General features: G+C 35.5%; 1 protein-coding gene across 1 annotated transcript in view; it reads right to left on the bottom strand.

The window, feature by feature from the left end:
• The window catches only part of GRID2 (glutamate receptor, ionotropic, delta 2), a gene marked incomplete at its 5' end in the record, with an annotated part of 361,187 nt that extends 342,967 nt beyond the window's left edge, over window positions 1-18,220 (bottom strand). Inside the window, 2 exons of the mRNA XM_011975477.1 lie at window positions 15,630-15,827; window positions 18,188-18,220. Of these exons, the coding sequence (XP_011830867.1) occupies window positions 15,630-15,827; window positions 18,188-18,220 (231 nt within the window). The remainder of the gene's footprint in view (window positions 1-15,629; window positions 15,828-18,187) is intronic.
• Window positions 18,221-18,784: the final 564 nt, after the last annotated feature.

The following is an 18,784-nucleotide window of genomic DNA, read 5'->3' as shown; positions in this document are numbered from 1 at the left end:
ATTTCCCCTCGCAGCAAAAATAATTAACACCTGTGCTCCTTACCCAGGCTCAGGTGGAACAGTTTAGGACCTTAAATAATCATTCTGTGCATGATCTTCCTATTACTCCAACATTCCCAATGGAATGTTGGAAATTCTCAACATTATTCACTTGGGTTCCAGATGCTCACTTACTAATTGTTCCTAGACAATTCCACGAGAATGTTCCTCACGTACCACAAAATCGAAATGTCTATAGCCAAATTCTGTGTCCCTGTTGCCCTTTTCCAATCTGCTTTTCCTTCTATATGCCCTATTTTTGTTGCGGACTGTTCATCTGCCCATTTTCCTCTGCAAAATTTCTCACCAAGTCTCAACCCTTCCTTCTCTTCTTCTCCAAGTTAATCAATTTCCATTATTATGCCATAGAATATTAACTGTTTTCTCAAACTCATTCTTTTTGTTAGTCTCCTATTACTGTTGTTTTAATTTAGACATTCCATTATTCTTCTCTAGATTGCTGAAAAAGCCATTTGTTTTTTCTCTTCCTCACTCCAATGCATTCTCTGGCCTACCTCAGCTATCTTTCTCCAACATAAGTTAAATCACATTTTTCTCTTTTGTAAAACTCTTCTATAATTTGTACAGGCTAAATGATAAGGTGCAAACTCTTTATCACGGCAAACATGCTTTTATAATTATCCCTATTGTTGCCTCTTATACTCCTACTCATCTCTAAGACCTAGCTTAAATTTCTCCTCTTCTGTGAAATATTTTCAACTCCCCAGGCAGAAGCTGCCACTCGGCCCCTGAGTTGCCATGGCACCCTGTATGTAATACCCTATGGCATTTTTCACACTGTGTTTTAATTATTTATCTACACATTTGTTTTTCATGTGCACTCAGAGATCTTTGAAGGCCAAGGAACAGTATCTTCCACTCCTTTGTATCTATGATGCCAGGCACAGTGCCCAGATTACAACATGCATTCAAAAACATGTACAGAGAGATGGATGAATTTAGGGCATACTGCTGTGTACTTGGCATACAAAGTAAACATAACCTTAGCCTTCTGGTTTCCAAAACAGGGAAGACTGTCTCTCTCTCCCTCTCTTTCTCTCAGTCTTTCTCCCTGAGATTGTATATATACACATTTATAAAGGTAGATGTAGATATATAGAGATAGATGTGTAATATTACACAAAGGTAATTTGAGAAGAAGTGGAGTAGGTGTTCTTAGAAGACGAGATTACTAAGAGATGGGAGTAGTTTGAAAGTCTCATGGGACAAAGTGCAAGTTTAGCTAGGGTTGAGAATTTAGGATGATGAAGTGAGTACAGGCAGTCTAGGCAGATTAAAGTTGAATGTCATCTAAATGGAGTGTGATTAAATGCAAGAGGGAAGTGAGATACAGACTGTAGAGTAGATTGCAGGCCTTTCTAAAAGTTTTAAATTTTTTTGTGGAAAGAAGACACAGGTGTTTGAGAAAGATGTGTGAATTTTGAGAAGTTTAGAAATGCAGATCTTTTACATCACACCCCAAATCTTTCTCTATATAATCTTATGTTTTGTCTTCTACTCATACTCTGTCTGAACTCCTATCTGAACCTTCTTCAAATATGCAGGTTTTAAAAAAAAAAAACAGCTCTGAACTGTTTGAGTATTGTTTTTCTCACTGACATGTAACTGGGTTTATTTAAATGCTTTGCAGACAAAACGTATATTAAAACTCTGTTTTTCTCTGGAAACTGGTAAAGGAGATAAGCACTTGGATCCTGGAGCCAAACTTCCTAAATTGGAATCATTAATTCTCTACAACTTGGCTATGTGACCATGGGCAAGTTACTTCACCTCTCTCTGTTTCATCATCTGCAACGTTGGGATAATAGTAGTACTTATTGTTGTGAGTACTGAGAGGTAATAAATACATATTATGTGAGATGGTGTCAGGAATAAGTAAGCTCTATATCAGTGCTAGTATAATTGTTATATGGTCAGTCTCAAGCTAGGCTTTTAAATTCCTTGTGGGTTTTGTGTTAATTGCACAGTGTTGTCAAGTCTATTATTGATGACAAGTATGTCATCAAATTCTGGTGATGTTTTATTATGAAATACAGCATATTAAATAATTCCAAGCATATATAACACAGAGCTATAGCTTTAGTTTACAAAAGCACTAACCAAACATATTTCATAAACTTAACTTTCTAAAAAATTATTAACTGCCTTTCTCCATTGCAATATATTTGCTTTTGGATTTATACTGCCTACTAGTTTCTCCTTTTGAAACTCTAAGTTCGTATCTTTTATATCTCTTCAGTGGGGTCTTAGTATTGTTGATTTTGACTTCTTCATGTAGCAGTGAAGCAGTGACACAAGTCACCATTACACTTTTACGAATATTTTCTAACATTTTGTTTGTAATTTAGTTCATTATGACTTTTTATTACTGTTGATTTAAATGTTTGTGTACATGTAACTATTGACAGTTTCCTTGTAACTTATTCTATTGTTTTCAAGTCCACGAAGGATATCTTTTGTTTTTCCTGTTTGGTATCTACTTCCCCTTCTTCTGATAACAGCATCCCACTTTTCCTTGGGATTCACTACTCCACAAGGCTTGCTCTAGGTGTTTTGTGTATAGCTACTCCTACTCTCTGTGCTCCACCGGGACAAGTGGTGTAGGCCTGGCATTGAGAGCACTGTCTCCTCTTGAATGCAGTACACTTCGTAGTCAGAGCCAGTGAGTGTTAAAGCTGAGGCTCTGTATTGGAACTGCAGGTAAAAGAGAATTTGTGTTTATATTGGGATAGATAGAGGATGGAATCTAAGCCTAGAGCTACTAAAAGTCATGTTACTGCAAAGAGAGGAGAGCCTACCTGAGAATTGGGGCAACACACACACAAAGAAAACACAGCTGAGATGGAGCAAGCGATATCAAGGCCTGATGAAAGGAGCCTGGATCTCATCCCTGAATAGGCCAGTTTTGTGAGAATTAAATTATCTTTTCACTTCAATTGGATTGCCATTTGCAACCAAAGACACCTAATTAATTTAGCTTAGAATAGATGGAAAGGTTATTTTCAAGATAGAGAATACCTTTTTTAAGAAATGGGGCAGGAGCCAAGAATTTGAAAGAGACTGAAAATAAAAGAGAAGTAGGGATAAAGAAAGGTAGAGGGGCAATTTAAACTTCATCTAAATGCAGATTGGCCTCAAATGCCTGTGCCCATTCTATATCCTCATTCAAACTCCAGACTTATGTATTAGATTGCTTATTTCATTTTCCATTTGGAGAGCTCCAAAGAGGTATATCCATAGTTGTTAAGAGAATGGAATCCAACAATTTAAGCTAATATCCTGGTTCTTCCACTTATTAGCTATGTGACCTTGAGCAAGGTATTTAAATTCTCTATGACTTGATGTCTTAAATCTACATAATGGGCATAATAACAATCTATTTCATCAAATTATTATGAGCATCTAAGGAGTCAATACCTGTAAAGTTTTAGAATAGCATCTGGCTATTATTACTCATTTCTAAAATAGTAGTTTTGATTTTACATTCTGCAACTCCTGGCCAAATATTTCCTTCATTCATTTCTTCTGTGCCAATAAATGATACCACTGTCAATTAACTTGAAGTGAGGGTGGCTGAATATAACAAGTTGTTTAATTAATGGACAAAATATTTAAAATAAGAAGAACAAAAGCTCAAAGTGTAGTATTTCAACAAAGATAAAAACATTTTACATAAAGTTCAAATTTAGTAGGCTATAGTAGGTTAATTGATTTTAATAAAGATCAATGAGATCCCATTGAATGGTTATTAATTAGGGTAGTGTTACTATCTAATGTATGCCACGTGGCCACTATTCATTCTTTTGTGTACAAATATTTTCTAGATATTGAGGCTTCAGTAGTAAACCAAATATATGAAATCTCTCCCCAACTTAAGCTTACATTTTACCAGAGGAAGACAAATGAACGACTTTAGTACATAATAAAATAATTATAAGCGTTATAAAGAACAATAAAACAGAGTAAGAGAGAGAGGTAGCACAAAGGATGGAAGCTGTTCTTTTGAATAGGATGGCAATGGCAGTCCTCTCCAATAACTTTTAAGCAAATGCCGAAAAAAAAAATGAAGTGGACAGAGAAATATCTGGGGGGGACAGCAGTTTAGGCAGATAGGAGAGATGGAAATGGAAAAGGCCAAGTTCAATGAGTATAAGGAAATACAAGGCGTACCATAAGCTTGGAGCATGGTGACAGAGGGAGAGATAAAGAGATCACAAAGAGAGTTGATTGGGCAGAGTATGTAGACAATTTTAAGGACAGTTTTTACTCGGAGTGGGATGGAAACCCATCAAAAGTCTTCCAGCAGGAACATGACTGGATCACTCGGGCTGCTGTGTTAAAATATATTGAAGGCAGTCAAGAGTGGAAAGGGAGAGTAATTGGATCTCTACAACTACAGTCCAGAGAAGAGATAATTGTGGCTAGGAGCAAGATAGTGAGGGGAGCTGGGGAAAATGGAAACAAAGGCTGTGTTTGGTTTTTGTTTTTGTTTTCTGCTGCTGTGGCTGAAAAGACAAAATTAAAAAGTTTTGAGTTTAGAAGAGATCGTTGGCTTTGTTTTTTCTCTCACCTCCCCACAGCAAATCCTATCAGTCTACCTTCCAAATATGTGTTGGATTTACTATATTCTTAAAACACAGAACCTGAGGAAGGTTTTAGCAATCTATCCGAGTCAACAGATACAACAAGATCTATTTGTTTTTCCTGCAACACATTCTTGAATTCATGTCTTTGGTTCAACTTCACAATAGCTTCATTCCACTGATGTGGACACTGTGACTCAAAGAGGATTTAAAACTCTTTTAGGCTCACATGGGTATTAAATGTGTCAACAGTATCCATAACTAATACCTTTGGTGTCGCTAAGGATGAGAGAATCATGGAAGGATTTTGAGGTTGAATATTAAGAACGTAAGGGACTTAAACTAGATTCTAATAGCTTTTGCAGTAAACCATGGAGTTTAACAACTGAAAATGAGGAGAGTGTAAAAAATGAAGAGACTAGAAATCGAGGCTTGAAAAGTGTGGAAAATGTTTTGAATGGCCATGTGGGATTTAAATAAAAGGTCAACACCTAATGAATAAAAGGACACTGGAAAATTAGCGAAAGTTCTATTGATATTAGCTACTAGGGTATTGAAATGAACTCCATCAGCCAAGTGTCATGACCAGCTACATCAATAACCCAGTGTGCAGGATCCTAGACAGCAGGTGTGGGATGAGCACAGGAGGCACAGAAAAAGAGCAAGAGCTTGAGCATGGCTTGGGCAAAATACATACTTATTTTGAACTGATATGGTGTGGGAATTATCTCCCATCATTTTCACTATTTATTAGAGGCCATGGAATTTTGCCTTTCTTAGATACTTAAGGAAGCCATTTTTTGTTCTTTATTAATGAGACTCTATGTATGCTATCTCCATTCCTGTTTTACGTTGTCAATTGCATGTGCTTTCTGAGGTCTTACCACCTCTACCAGACAAACCTCACAACAGCATTTTCTCCTCCTTCTTTGAGAACTTTTGAGACCTGGCTAAATGTTTCTCTTCACACAAAAACTGACCCACCTGCTAATAGATTTCAGAATCAATGTAGATATTCCCTACAACAATCATTTTGGGACATGATTCAGATAGATTTTATTTTCTAAACCAGTTTTAGGTTTTCAGAAAAATTGAGCAGGCAGTGTGAATAATTTCTCCTATTATTACTATGTTGCATTGGTGAGGTACATTTGTTACAATCAATGAACCTTACAATAGTTATTGGAGACGGATCTCACTGTCATCCAGGCTAGAGTGCAGTGGTGTCATCACAGCTCACTGCAGCCTCGAACTCTTGAGCTCAAGGGATCCTCCCACCTCAGCCTTCTCAATAGTTGGGACGAGAGCCATGCACCACCATGCCTATATAATTTTCTTTTTTTTATTTTTTTCAGAGGTGGGGGTCTCTCTATGTTGCCCAGGTTGGTCTCAAACTCCTGGCCTCAAGGGATCCTCCCATCTTGGCCTCCCAAAGTGTTGGGATTACAGAATGAGCCACCTTGCCTGGCCAATGAACCCATATCAATACATGATTATTAACTAGGGTGTATAGTTTACATTAGAGTTCATTCTTTCTATGGGTTCTGACTAGTGCATAATGTCAGCAGCGTATCCATCATTACAGTATCATCCAAAATAGTTTTACCACCCCGAAAATCTCCTATGCTTCACGTATTCATCCCTCCCTCCCTCACCCCATTTTGTGCTATTTTAAACCTGTTTCCTTTATCTTCTCTAACACTCTGCCATGAATGTCAAGGTCAAATTCTAAGAACTTTTGTATTTCAGTCTCCGGTTATCTCTTTCTAACCTACTCTTTCATTTCTTCACTCATACTTCACCTGTTTTTCAACTTCATTTGATCTTATTAACTTTTCCAAAATTTTATCCAAGTTTATGTCTCTGGTCATGGCTATGCTTCCTTGATCATTTTAGCTCTTCTTTCATCTCACTTAATTCCCTTACCAACTTTATCCACCATGTCTCAATCTTGATATGAATGTTTTCATCTCTGCTCCTAGACTTGGGCATTCAATCTCAGCTGAAGAAAGTCACACCGTTGTGTAAACTAGCAGCAATGAAAAAGTGTCAGCTTCATATACACCTCCGCTCAGTCTTTCGTGCCACTGATCTATTCTTTTATCTGTTCTGATTTAGCAGTCACTTTCCCTTTCCTCAATGTCTATTTCAATCTTCACCACTATCCTGTAGACTGTTACATAATACATGTCCCTATCACCGTCAACATACTTAATCTCCAATTTTTATCAAGAAATTTGAAGGAATAAGAAAGTATCTTTGTAAATTTTCCAATCTCTTGTCTATCTATTATTAACATACACATTCTCATCATATTATACTCAGTATCAAAGTAACATCTTTACCTCATCAAAATCAATTTTCAGTTTAATCATTTTTGATGGAGTCAAATCTGTTCTGGGATATTTATCCTTCACATATTAACTGGCTTTCTATTAAGTTTTCCTTCTTTCTTTTTCTTCCTTAGCTTATACTTTTACTCAAGTCTCTGTTAACTTAAAAACAAACAAAAAGTCTACCGAAACCAATGACCCTTCCAACTATTATCTCTTTCTTTCTTCTGCTCTCCATCTAAAATTTCTGAAAAAAATAATACATATGCATGTCATTTTTCACATTTTCACATCCAAGTTTTTCCCATCATCTTTTGCAGTCTGGCTTTTTCTCCCACTATGCTACCAAAAGAGTTCTGGCTTGGGTAACCAACAACTCCCAAATGGCCAATCTAGTGAACATTTGGCAGTTCTTATCAACATCTCAAATAGTTCTGACATTGCTAGTCATAGCTTATTTTTTGAAACTTTCTTATTTTTTCCATAAATTCCTCTTCTTTTGTCAATTCTTAAGTGACAGCTTTCTTTGGGTTTCATCCTAAGATTAGCCCAGTGATCCTCTTACTCCATGTGTTCTTTTTGGCAATCTGATGTACTTTCATGATTTCAACTACCACCCACAGGTTGCTGACTCCCAAATGTATACTTCCTATTGCACTTTCACAGTGAGTTTCAGAGTGCTACATATCCAACTCACCCTATTCTAAACTGTCCTCCTCCTCTAAATCTTTTTCAGCAATCTCCGTCCCAATTAGTTACACAACCATCCTTTTATGTATTTGTACTATGAACCGATGAATTATTCCGGACTTCTCCCTTCTCCTCACTTTGATCAATAAATTCTGTTTATCCTACTTCCTTTTTATCTCTGATTTCCTATCTTTCATTTTATTCACAACATTAGTATGGTAGGATAGATTCTCGTCACTATTTGCTTGGAGTGCTGCAAAATTCTCATAAATTTTGGCCTGCTTTCCATGCTATTTCTAACCTTTCTACCTTTACTTCTACTCTTGTGGCTGTCACTAGATGTCCTTCACTTTCTGCCAATCCCTCTTTACCTAATTACTCCTTGTTATTTTGTCATCAGACTGTATTTTTCCTCCTTCAGGAAATTTATCTTTACTCTACCTTCCTTGTTGCTTTCTTAGTGCTTCTCTATCATTGCACCTAGTGCACTGTATTATAAGTGTCTAGTTTAACCTCTGTGTTTCTCATTAAGACAAGATCTCTTCAAGGGCAAGAACCATGTTTTATTTATCTTTGTATCTCCAGTGCCTAGCACAGAGCGTAGCACATAGAGGCCATCAACAAAATGTTTTCATGATCAGTGTCTATGTCTTATTCACACTTGCATCCCTCCATAGCACGTTGACCATGGGCATGTGATTAACTCATGCTAAGTGTTATATATTTTGAAATATGTATAGGCAGGGCGCAGTGGCTCATGCCAGTAATTCCAGCACTTTAGAAGGCTAAGGCGGGCAGATTACCTGAGGTCAGGAGTTCAAGACCATCCCAGCCAACATGGCGAAACCCCGTGTCTACTAAAAATACAAAAATTAGCCAGGTGTGATGGCAGGTGCCTGTAATCACAGCTACCTGGGAGGCTGAGGTAGGAGAATCGCTTGAACCCAGGAGGCACAGGTTGCAGTGAGCTGAGATTGCGCCACTGCATTCTAGCTAGGGCAACAGAGAGGGACTCCATCTCTAAATAAATAAAATGAAATAAAACAAAACAATAAAATATTTATAAAGCTTCCAGGTAAATATATTCTTTCTATTGTTAGTGCATTGATGAATTAAAATACTCATCATAGAAATGTATTTACCTAATAAAACTAAAGAATTGCCAAACTTTGTGTCAACCATGAAAAATGAGGAAAGCTGTGTAGCCCTGTGCAGCTGATTTATTCTGTTTAGTCTTGGGAGCATTTTATTTCTCAGAAAATGAGGTTATTGGTATTATAATTACTAAATGGTATCTTATTACACTCCAATATTATATGTCTACTTTCAAAAACATTCTTTACTCTCATCAAACCACGTGGGTGGGCGCAGTGACAAAAAAGCCTAGTGTTATATTAGTAGTTTAGAAATTGAGAGATACGACTCTCAATAGTGCTATATTTTAACATGGAAACATCACTATAAATAGTTACGTGCTAAGTATAAGTACTTTATCCTAATTTTACAGATTTATAATTTAGTCCACTTATCCTTCCTTTTTTCCATTTTCCTGGGTTCTGGCTTTATTCCATTGTTAGATCTATTTTCCTTGGGGAGTAAAATTATTGTCACATAACTTAGCATTTGATAATCTGTTAGCATGAAGAGACTTAATTTCCAGGTGGCAGAAATGCCCAGGTAAAATTAGGCTGAAAAAACAGATTATTTTCAATCCAAAACTACCAGTCATGTTCTTTGTATAAAATAAATCTTCCATTGTAATAACCATCAAGCTTTTTTCTTCATATCACCCCCGAAGGAATTTTTTAAGTATGTATCTCTCCACATTTATAATTAACATATTAATTTTGCAATCATTTAGACAACTGTAAAGGGTGCAATTTACAGACAGTACTGATCATTACCTGTTTTCTCTTAAACCCACACTTACCACTTTCTACTCCACTATATACTGTGAGCCTTATAGGGATGGAAATCTGCAAACCAGATTTCCCAGGCTCCTTTGCTATCTGACTTCTCCATAATTTCCACCAGAGGGAAACCACTGAAGATAGACAGAAAAAGAAAGAGAAGAGCCTTCTGCTTTAAATGATTATTTCAGTGGCTGCAGCAGCAGTGGCAGTAGGCGATTCTCGATCCCAGCAGCTAGGGCACAGGCAGCAACTTTTTGGGAATTCCAGGTCTGATCAAGGGGAATATGTCTGGTAGATGAAATCAACTAACACAACAGTAGCACTTGCTATCTGTATTTTACTATTTTCCTTTTGCTTTTCCAGTGTCCTACTCTGTTCATCCTTTGCTCTTTGATTCCTTCTAGCACCTTTGTGATCAACCCACCATACTAAATTTCCCTCTTTTCAAAATTCTAGGAATGGTTTTCATTTTCCTGAGTGGGCACTGGCACTGACTTATGTATATTGTGTTGTAAATATTGATAAAATAAAATTGTCAAGTCACTTTAAAAAATATATCTGTTAGATTCTGAATATCATAGTGATTTGACCTCATGCTTTAATACGTAGAATATTTATAGCATTTGATTTTATGCTTGAACTATATATATATTCTGCCCTACTCTCACAAAATTGTAATTCAAATACAATAGAAATGTATGTTTGAAAATCTTTTCTTGATCACCAAAGTACTTTTGCATCAAAAATTTGCATGCAAATTAAAATTACAATCTTTATTAAGTAACCAGTGACTATAAAGTTTTAGGTATAAAACTTTTTTTTCTGAATTGAGTCATGATTTGATTAGTATACAATCTATGGATTCAGTGTCTATAAAAATGAAATTTTATTACAAATGCAGCTTACAATGTTATGGATAGAGTCTTTAAAAAATAATGTAGATATCCATGGGTCAATTCTAATTACGGTTTAAATGAGATACAGTTTAGCATTAAGATTTAATTTCTGTATTTTTTTACTTTATAGAAATCTTTTTCAAACAAATTAATATATGAAAAAGGAAGTTTTTAGTTTCTATTTCAAAATGTCACTCAACTCCTTGAAATTTTTCTGTGCCAAATATACTGGCTTGCCCCTCGGAAAGTCTGGTACCCCCAAATACTCCACTTTAAAAGCTGCTGACTTGAAAGTCAGTGAAAGAAGAAACTATATCATCAAACATCCAACTGTATCTGAGTTATCTTTGTTTTTATTTTTTTTTGGTACTTCTATCCTAAACTTGATACATTTTTTATTTCTTATATAAAGTTCTCTGTGGGCCTCTCCTTCCCTTCTAAACTAGGAGAAAGTAATTTCTCAGTTACATTAACTCACCCTTAAATATTTCTCCTGTACTAAGCAGAAGATACCTCTCATTTATCTGTTCAACATCTTTTGGCCAGATTTGTGTTTTCATAAATTTTAAGAACACATTAGTTGCAGAAAATTATAAAAGTAGTGAGGCAGAGAAGGACTTGAGGAGACTCTACTATATGATTAGTTTTTAAATAGACTCCATATGTACATCATATCAATCATTCGCTCTCTCTCTGACTGCATTTTCCTCTCTTAAAAGTATGTATGTACTGGACCGCTGACTTCTGGTTTTAATGAGAAAACTCTCTAACGTGTGATCTAATCACTGTGGAATAATCATATGAATTTAGAGCTCACTTTCCATCATTTCTTCTTTGACTCTTCTTTAATGTGATGGTTTGTGCATAATCATTATGACATATAAAACTGCACTATGTGAAACAATCTTTTAAGTTTGGTAGCCCCTTAGAAAGGCACACATGAGTTAATCCTGTTAATTTTAGAATTCTTATTGTTTTGTACAGACATTCATTGGCAATATTTATTTAATATATACTTAGATTCACAAAAGTATCTATATTATCAGAAGGTATAATAACAATAATAAGCTTGCTTTTCTGGAACTCCATAGTAATATTTTTATGCTATTTCAACAGTGTAATTTTGCTTGATAGGGCTAAATACACCTCATAAAGTTTGAATACGATTAATTTTCTGGGAAAGTTAAATTATTTTATGGTATTTTATTAAAGTATCATTTATGCAATTGAATTAACATTTGTAATTGTTAAAAAATAGAACTTATAGGTCTACTGATAACAGTCAGAATACAGTTAAGGGAACATTATATACCTTTAACTTGATAGTCATTTTCTAACGTTGCCTGCTCTTTCCTTCTTGAAATGTTATTTTCTGTTGGCATTCATGACAACCCATTTTCTCAATTTTCTTTTAATGTCTCTATCTACTCCAAGTCTTTTTTGTAGGTTTCTTCTCCTCCACCTGCTTAATAGTTTTCCTAAAGACTAGTCAGAGTGACTAAATATCCACTTGAACAAAATAAAAACCTAGTTCCAGTGAACAGTTTTATAATTTTTCTGTCTAAAAATCATGTGTCTTCTTTTTTTTTTTTTTTACAAAAGGACTCCTGCTAAACTATAAATTATCATACAATGATGACATGCTCTTACATGTAAATAATACAGTGAAACTGTTTATGTAAAACATTTTATTTCTTGTGTATGATTGTTATACAATAAACTTATATTTTCGAAACAGAGTATTTGGAAGTGATCTTACCATTAACATACTTGGACTCCTCATTTTATAGGTGAAAAAGCAAGTCTCCAAAATTAAACTAACTAGTGCAAGCACATAAAACAAATTAAAAACAACATCAACATACTAATTTGAATGCTTTTTATGTTTAATTTGCATCTAGCAAGTGTAGTTTATTAGCATAATAACTCATTAAGGATTTTAACCACTATCTATATAGAATAAATTTGTATAATGCCTTTTCTTTACACTAATTTTAACATAATTGCTAATCTGGGTTTAGATCAGGAAAGAGTCCTTAGAAATATAAAGGTAGAACACTGAATTTGTGAGTTTTAAAAGAACAGAAGATGAAGTGGTGTGGTTTTAATAAGAAGGATGAGGACTGATGATTGCCCATTTTCTATTAGAAATAATGATATTAACGCTTTGGCAATAAAATTCTGTATGTAACTTATGTATTAAATAGACCAAATTCATTAGGATTTTATAGAATATAGAAATAGCTTTATTATTTTCCCTACCACTGCCTTAAGAAACCTTTTATTTCTACTCTTCTCCATTCCTTGCAAACAATTTAGGTTAGATCCTTTAGCCTTCTGAGTACTTTAAAGCATTTGAGAAATTATTCCAGTTCTAGCAATGATGTACTAGCTTTTATTGGACTAGTCCTATAAGAATAAAAATTGAAAATTCAGGATCAAATTGAAAAAAATATATATATAGAAAGGACTGGAGAGGAACCCAAAGCAGGCAGAAACTGCAGGGTATCCTCGAAAATAATACCTGCACTGGGTGGAGCCCTCCTTTATAAGGCTTAGTCATTGAGGACCCACTTCAGTTCAGCTGGGATGGGGTGGACAGCACTCAAGCAGAAAGTCAGCCTTATTAACTAACTTGTCAGAGGATGGAGTTTGAATCAGCTGGGGTTCCCAGAAATTGAAAAGCGAAACACAAGGAGGAGGATGCCACAGAGGAGTGAACCCCAAAATCTGTGTATAAGCTTTCTAAAATCCTTAACTGACCCCTAAACTGCATATATATGGAAGAGATCCTAGGAAAATTAGCAAACAGTAATGGCTAGAAGGCTAAACGTGCTAAAGAGGGGATTACAATTGTTGCCTATGACAGGGAAGATATAGATTGAATTTTGAGTTCCTCTAAGTCAGAAGGGCTTGAGGAAAACCACAGACTTTCCCCAGAAACTCCAGAAGGCTGTATCTTAGAAATGTGTGGATTACAAAAACCAAGGGATTTGCCCTAGGAACTAAGATTACATCAAATAGACTTAACAATGTTTAAAGCTAAATCTCACGAATTCAAGAGGAACAGATAGTGATTTAACTATCCACTGAAACGAAAATCAATCCTTTTCAGAATATACAATTTCAGAGATATAATCACAAGTCTTAACAACATATCAACCACAAAGTCCAATATATAATCAAATGTAACCAGAAATGTGAAGAACCAGGAAAAAGCAATGTATTCTGAGATGGTAAGATGTTGACATTTTAGCAAACAAGGACTTCAAAGAAGCCATTATAAATGTGATCATGAACTTTTAAGATAGTCAAAACTGATTAAAAAAAAAAAAAGGAAATCTCAGCAGAAACACAAAATTTATTTCAAAAATTTGAAATTCCGGAAAGAAAAAATAAGCAATCTAGAATGAAAAAGCTACTGAATGGACTTAAAAAAAAATTGAAGATGGCAGAATATCAGTAAACTTTAAGGCAGATCAAGACAAATTGTTAAATCTGAAGGTCAGGGAGTAAAAAATATCTTAATAAAAGAAGCAAGGCCTCTGTGACTTAGGAGACATTACGTGATCTAACTTGAATATTCTCTGAGCCTCAAATCAAGAAGCGAAAGGAAAGAAGGTAAAAAAAATGTGAAGAAATAATTCCCTATATTTACTAAATGTAACCTATCCCAGAAATTTAGTGAATTCCCAGCACAATAAATGCAAAGAAAATCGTATCTAGAACATCACAGTTCAATTTCTAAACACCAAAAAGTGAAGAGAAAATTGTAAAACGGCCACCAACACATACAAAAATACATTACATATAAAGAATCAGGATACAGATGATGGCTAATTTCTCACCAGAAAAAATAGAGGGCAAAAGTGATAGAATCACAACTTTAAAATGATGAACATTAAAAAACCCTGTGAATTCAGAGTTTGATGTCCAGTAAGAATATCATTTCAAAATGAGGGTTAAAAAAAGACATTTCAAGGTAGACAAAAGTTGAGAATATATGCTACCTATGTAGCACTGCACTTCAAGACACTCTAAAGAAAGTTTTTCAGGTTGAAGGTACATTATACCAAATGGGAGCTCAAATATATGTAAGGAATAAAGAGCCCCAGACATGATAAATAAGTGATTATATCCCAGTAACTGTCTTTTTTTTTCTTTTTGTACCTTTAAAAGACCATAACTATTTAAATAAAAAACTATGATATTTGGTATGAGGTTAATAAAATATAAATATGTGACCACAATAGCAAAAATGATAGGGTGAGTGTAAATAAAATTATATTGCTGAAAGTTGATTACTTTTTATATAGAGTGGTACAATATTAACTTTAGATAGAATGTGGTAAGTTAAGAATGCATATTATGACCTTTAGACTAACCACGAACCAAAATACAAAGGGAGACAACTAAAAGGGCAGTAAGAGCAACAAAATCAAGTACTGAAATATATTTAATTAACCCCAAGAAAAACAGGAAAAGAAGTAACAGAGAAAAAAATAGTATACATATAAACCAAATAGTAAGTTATAAACTTAAACCCAACTAGTCAATAATTTATGAGGAAAACTTAATAATTATAAACGTCTATGGGCCTAATAACAGAGCCTCAAGAAACTGAAGCAGATTCTGACAGGACTGAAGACAGACACAGGTTTTAAACACCTTTCTGAGAATTGAAAGAACAAAGAAAAATATATACGTATGTATAGACCTATCTTGATTAGATTCCAAAATGAAATGATTAGTTTCTAAGTAGTGCATGTTTTTTCCAATAACATCACATTTTTAAAAAGAAAACAATAGTACTAATTACGTGTGTATGTTACATTGTGATTTCATCATGTATCATATACAGCTTTTGGGGTATAAGTTGAGCAAACAAAAGGCCTTCCTCTAAACCCTCTTCTACCACAGGATATACTTTAACATTTGGTCTATTTTGTCATTTACTTTTTTTTCCACAAAGTTCATAAAATAGTATTGAGTGAGACTTTTGTACTCAACTCCACCACCTAATGCTTAACCAACCTAAACACATCGCACTTATTTTATATGAAATTAGCTTCAAGGTGTTACTGTTGAAACTTTAGGTACGAGACAAATAATTGAACCTTTAGGTATGAGACAAATTAATTAATTAATTCTTACCTTAAAGACAAGTTCTCCTACCAAGCCATTCCATGTCCCATCTTCTTGTGGGCTTCCATATTTGTGATCCGGTGCTACATAAATTTCATAGTTAAAACCCAGGTAGTTAGATAAGGCATCCAAAACATCAATGGAGAAGCCCTGGTATTTCTTCGGCTTACCCAAGACATTTTCAGAGACCATCACAAAAGGTTCTTCCTACATGGAAATAAGAGAAATTTCTGATGTCAATCTATAGTGCTCCCTAAAAGCAAAGATTAATTCCTTAAAGAGTTTTGATTAAATCTAAAAATTGCTTTATACTTTGAAACAACGCAACTCAGGAGTGTAACTTACGCATTATTAATGCATCATATTATTTAACAATGCTTAATAATTCAATTTCTTATCATCTCCCTTTTAATTATCACCATATCAAAAATTAGATAAAAGTAATTAAAAAACTTAGGGTCCATGAGTTTATTTTCCTTGCCATCTGAGGACCCATCTGAGATTCCTCAATAACAAAACATTCAACAAACTATAAATTTATCATATCTAGTCTCAGGAATTTATTGTTTGTAAACCATGTAAATTACATCCAACAAAATTTTAACAGATATAATCTACATAAAACTACCTGAAAAGATAAAATTCTAAGAACACATAATTTAGCTGAAATTAATAATCTCACATTTACTGGGAGTTATTCACTAAGTAATTTCTGACTTCGATATAAACACACATTTCATTGCAAAAATAGCTTCTTTATGACTGACATGAGAAATTCACTTACCTTTTCAATAAACCGTCTAATCTAGTAAATTTAGCAAATTGGTTTCTGCTTCCACCTCTTTTATCTTTTCCCATTTTTGTCTTCTTAAAGCTAACAAATAGGCCCTTTTCACTTTTGAGAACACCTGGTGTTAAGAGAGCTCGATTGATTTGAAACATGCTGGCAGACTACAGAAAATTAGATAATCTATTCCTTAATTTCCTACACTTGTTCAGAAATCTTTCAGCAACAGTAATATTTACAGATAACCATTCATAGTGTATATAGTCCACCCAGCCCTCTGGGCAGGCTAAAATCTCTCCTTGTATATAAGCCAGAATACCCAAAGGGTTTTTTTTTTTTTTGGAATCATTTTTCCTCAGAGACTCACAAAACAGCCTTCATAATGCTTTCATTTTGACTTTTATTCAAAGACACTATAAGTAGCTTATAAAATCACTGCACCTGTTATAGGAATATTGTCAACCATAATATACAGTTTTCTCCCTAAAAATTACCATGAGATAAATTTTGTAATTATTCAGGGTCAAAGAACTTTGTTTCAGTGGTGCCTTTTTCAAAATGATAAAAAACAATGTAATCAATTATTGAGGTACTTCTTTTCATTTTGGATATTCAGAAAATCAGTACTAAGTTTCATGTTTCTCTATAACTATGTTGATATTGTGGTATTTGTAACATTTCTTTAATCTTAGTTATCTAAAGTACTTACAATTTCTAATTTTGAAAACATATTTTAGTTTCACTGTTTGTATGTTATCTTAGAGCAAAATGAAGCAGTAAATGGACAGTTAGTAGAGTAGGTTACTGCTAGTTGTCCTCTACAGGAGTTCTCTTCTTCTCTAATTGTTTGTATTTTACCACTATGGAGAATAAAGAAAATCTGTAGTCCTACTTCAGGCACTGTGGCTTGCTTCATGGACATGTGACTAATTCTGGCCAATGTGATGCAAGCAAGGTGGTTTGTGCAACATTTCTTCTTGTTCTTTCTGCTACCTGAAAACTAGAAAGAACACACAATGGCTGGTGTTCTGGTAACTGGGACTCCACACAGCAGACAAATGAGAGTAGTTTATGTCCCTGACACCTAAAATGTCCCACAACACTTGGGCCAACTCGCCACAGCCCGAGATTGTAAGAAAAAAATGTTCTAGCACTTTGGGAGGCCGAGACAGATATACCACGAAATTAGGAGATCGAAACAATCCTGGCTGACATGGTGAAACCCCATCTCCGCTAAAACAAAAAAAAAAAAAAAAAAAGGCCATGGAGTCCCCGCTACTTGAGAGCAAGAGGCAAAACGGCGTGAACCCAGGAGGCGGAGCTTGCAGTGAGCCGAGATCGAGCCACTGCACTCCAGCATGGGTGACAGACTGAGACCATCAGAGAGGGAGGGGGAGAGAAAGAAAAGGCAAGGAAAGAAAGAAAAAGCAGGGAAACAAAGAAAGAAAAAGCAGGGAAACAAAGAAAGCAAAGGCAGGGAAACAAAGAAAGCAAAGGCAGGGAAACAAAGAAAAGGCAGCGGGGAGGGATGGGGAGAGGAAGGTGGGGAGGGAAGGAGGGAAGCGAGGGAGGGAAACGAGGAACGGAAAGAAAGGGAAAGAACAGAAGAGTATTTCCAACTTTTTCATTCCCCATTGTACTAATACTTGATGTTAATGAATATTGAACCTTAGATCAGTCGATTAGAGGTTTTCAGAATGAATCAAATTTCTACTAATGTGTCCACAATTGGTGGGTTCTTGGTCTCGCTGACTTCAAGAATTAAGCCACAAACCCCTGCACTGAGTGTTACAGTTCTTACGATAGACCGGAGGTTGTTCCCACAGACGCAGCTGCAGTGTCTTCCTTCTGGTGGGTTCGTGGCCTCACTTACTTCTCTACTGCGCTCCTCATCTCGCCTCCCTTGCAGACCTTCCCAATGAGTGTTACAGCTCTTAAAGTCACTGCATCCAAATTGCCAAAGAACAAAGCTACCGCATCGGATCCAAGAAGTTTCCCCTGTCTCGTTCAGGCAGCCTGCTTTTATTCCCTCATCTGGCCCCACCTACATCCTGCTGACTGGTCCATTTTACAGAGAACTGATTGGTCCATTTTACAGAGAGCTGATTGGTCAATTTTTCAGAGTGCTTATTGGTCCATTTTCAAACCCTGAGCTAGACATGGAGCGCTGATTGGTGCGTTTACCATCCCTTAGCTAGACATAAAAGTTATCCAAGTCCCCACTAAGATTCAGGAGCCCAGCTGGCTTCACCCAGTGGATGCCACACTGGAGCCTCGAGTGGAGCTGCCTGCCAGTCCCGTGCGGTGCACCCACACTCATCAGTACGTGGGCGGTAGTTGGCACCAAGCGCCCCAGAGGACGGGGCGGTGCTCGTTG

Source organism: Mandrillus leucophaeus, unplaced genomic scaffold, assembly GCF_000951045.1.
Source record: "Mandrillus leucophaeus isolate KB7577 unplaced genomic scaffold, Mleu.le_1.0 Scaffold1566, whole genome shotgun sequence".
NCBI lineage: Eukaryota > Metazoa > Chordata > Mammalia > Primates > Cercopithecidae > Mandrillus > Mandrillus leucophaeus.
Note: the sequence above shows the minus strand (reverse complement) of the source record. Positions and strands in the feature narration are given on the sequence as shown.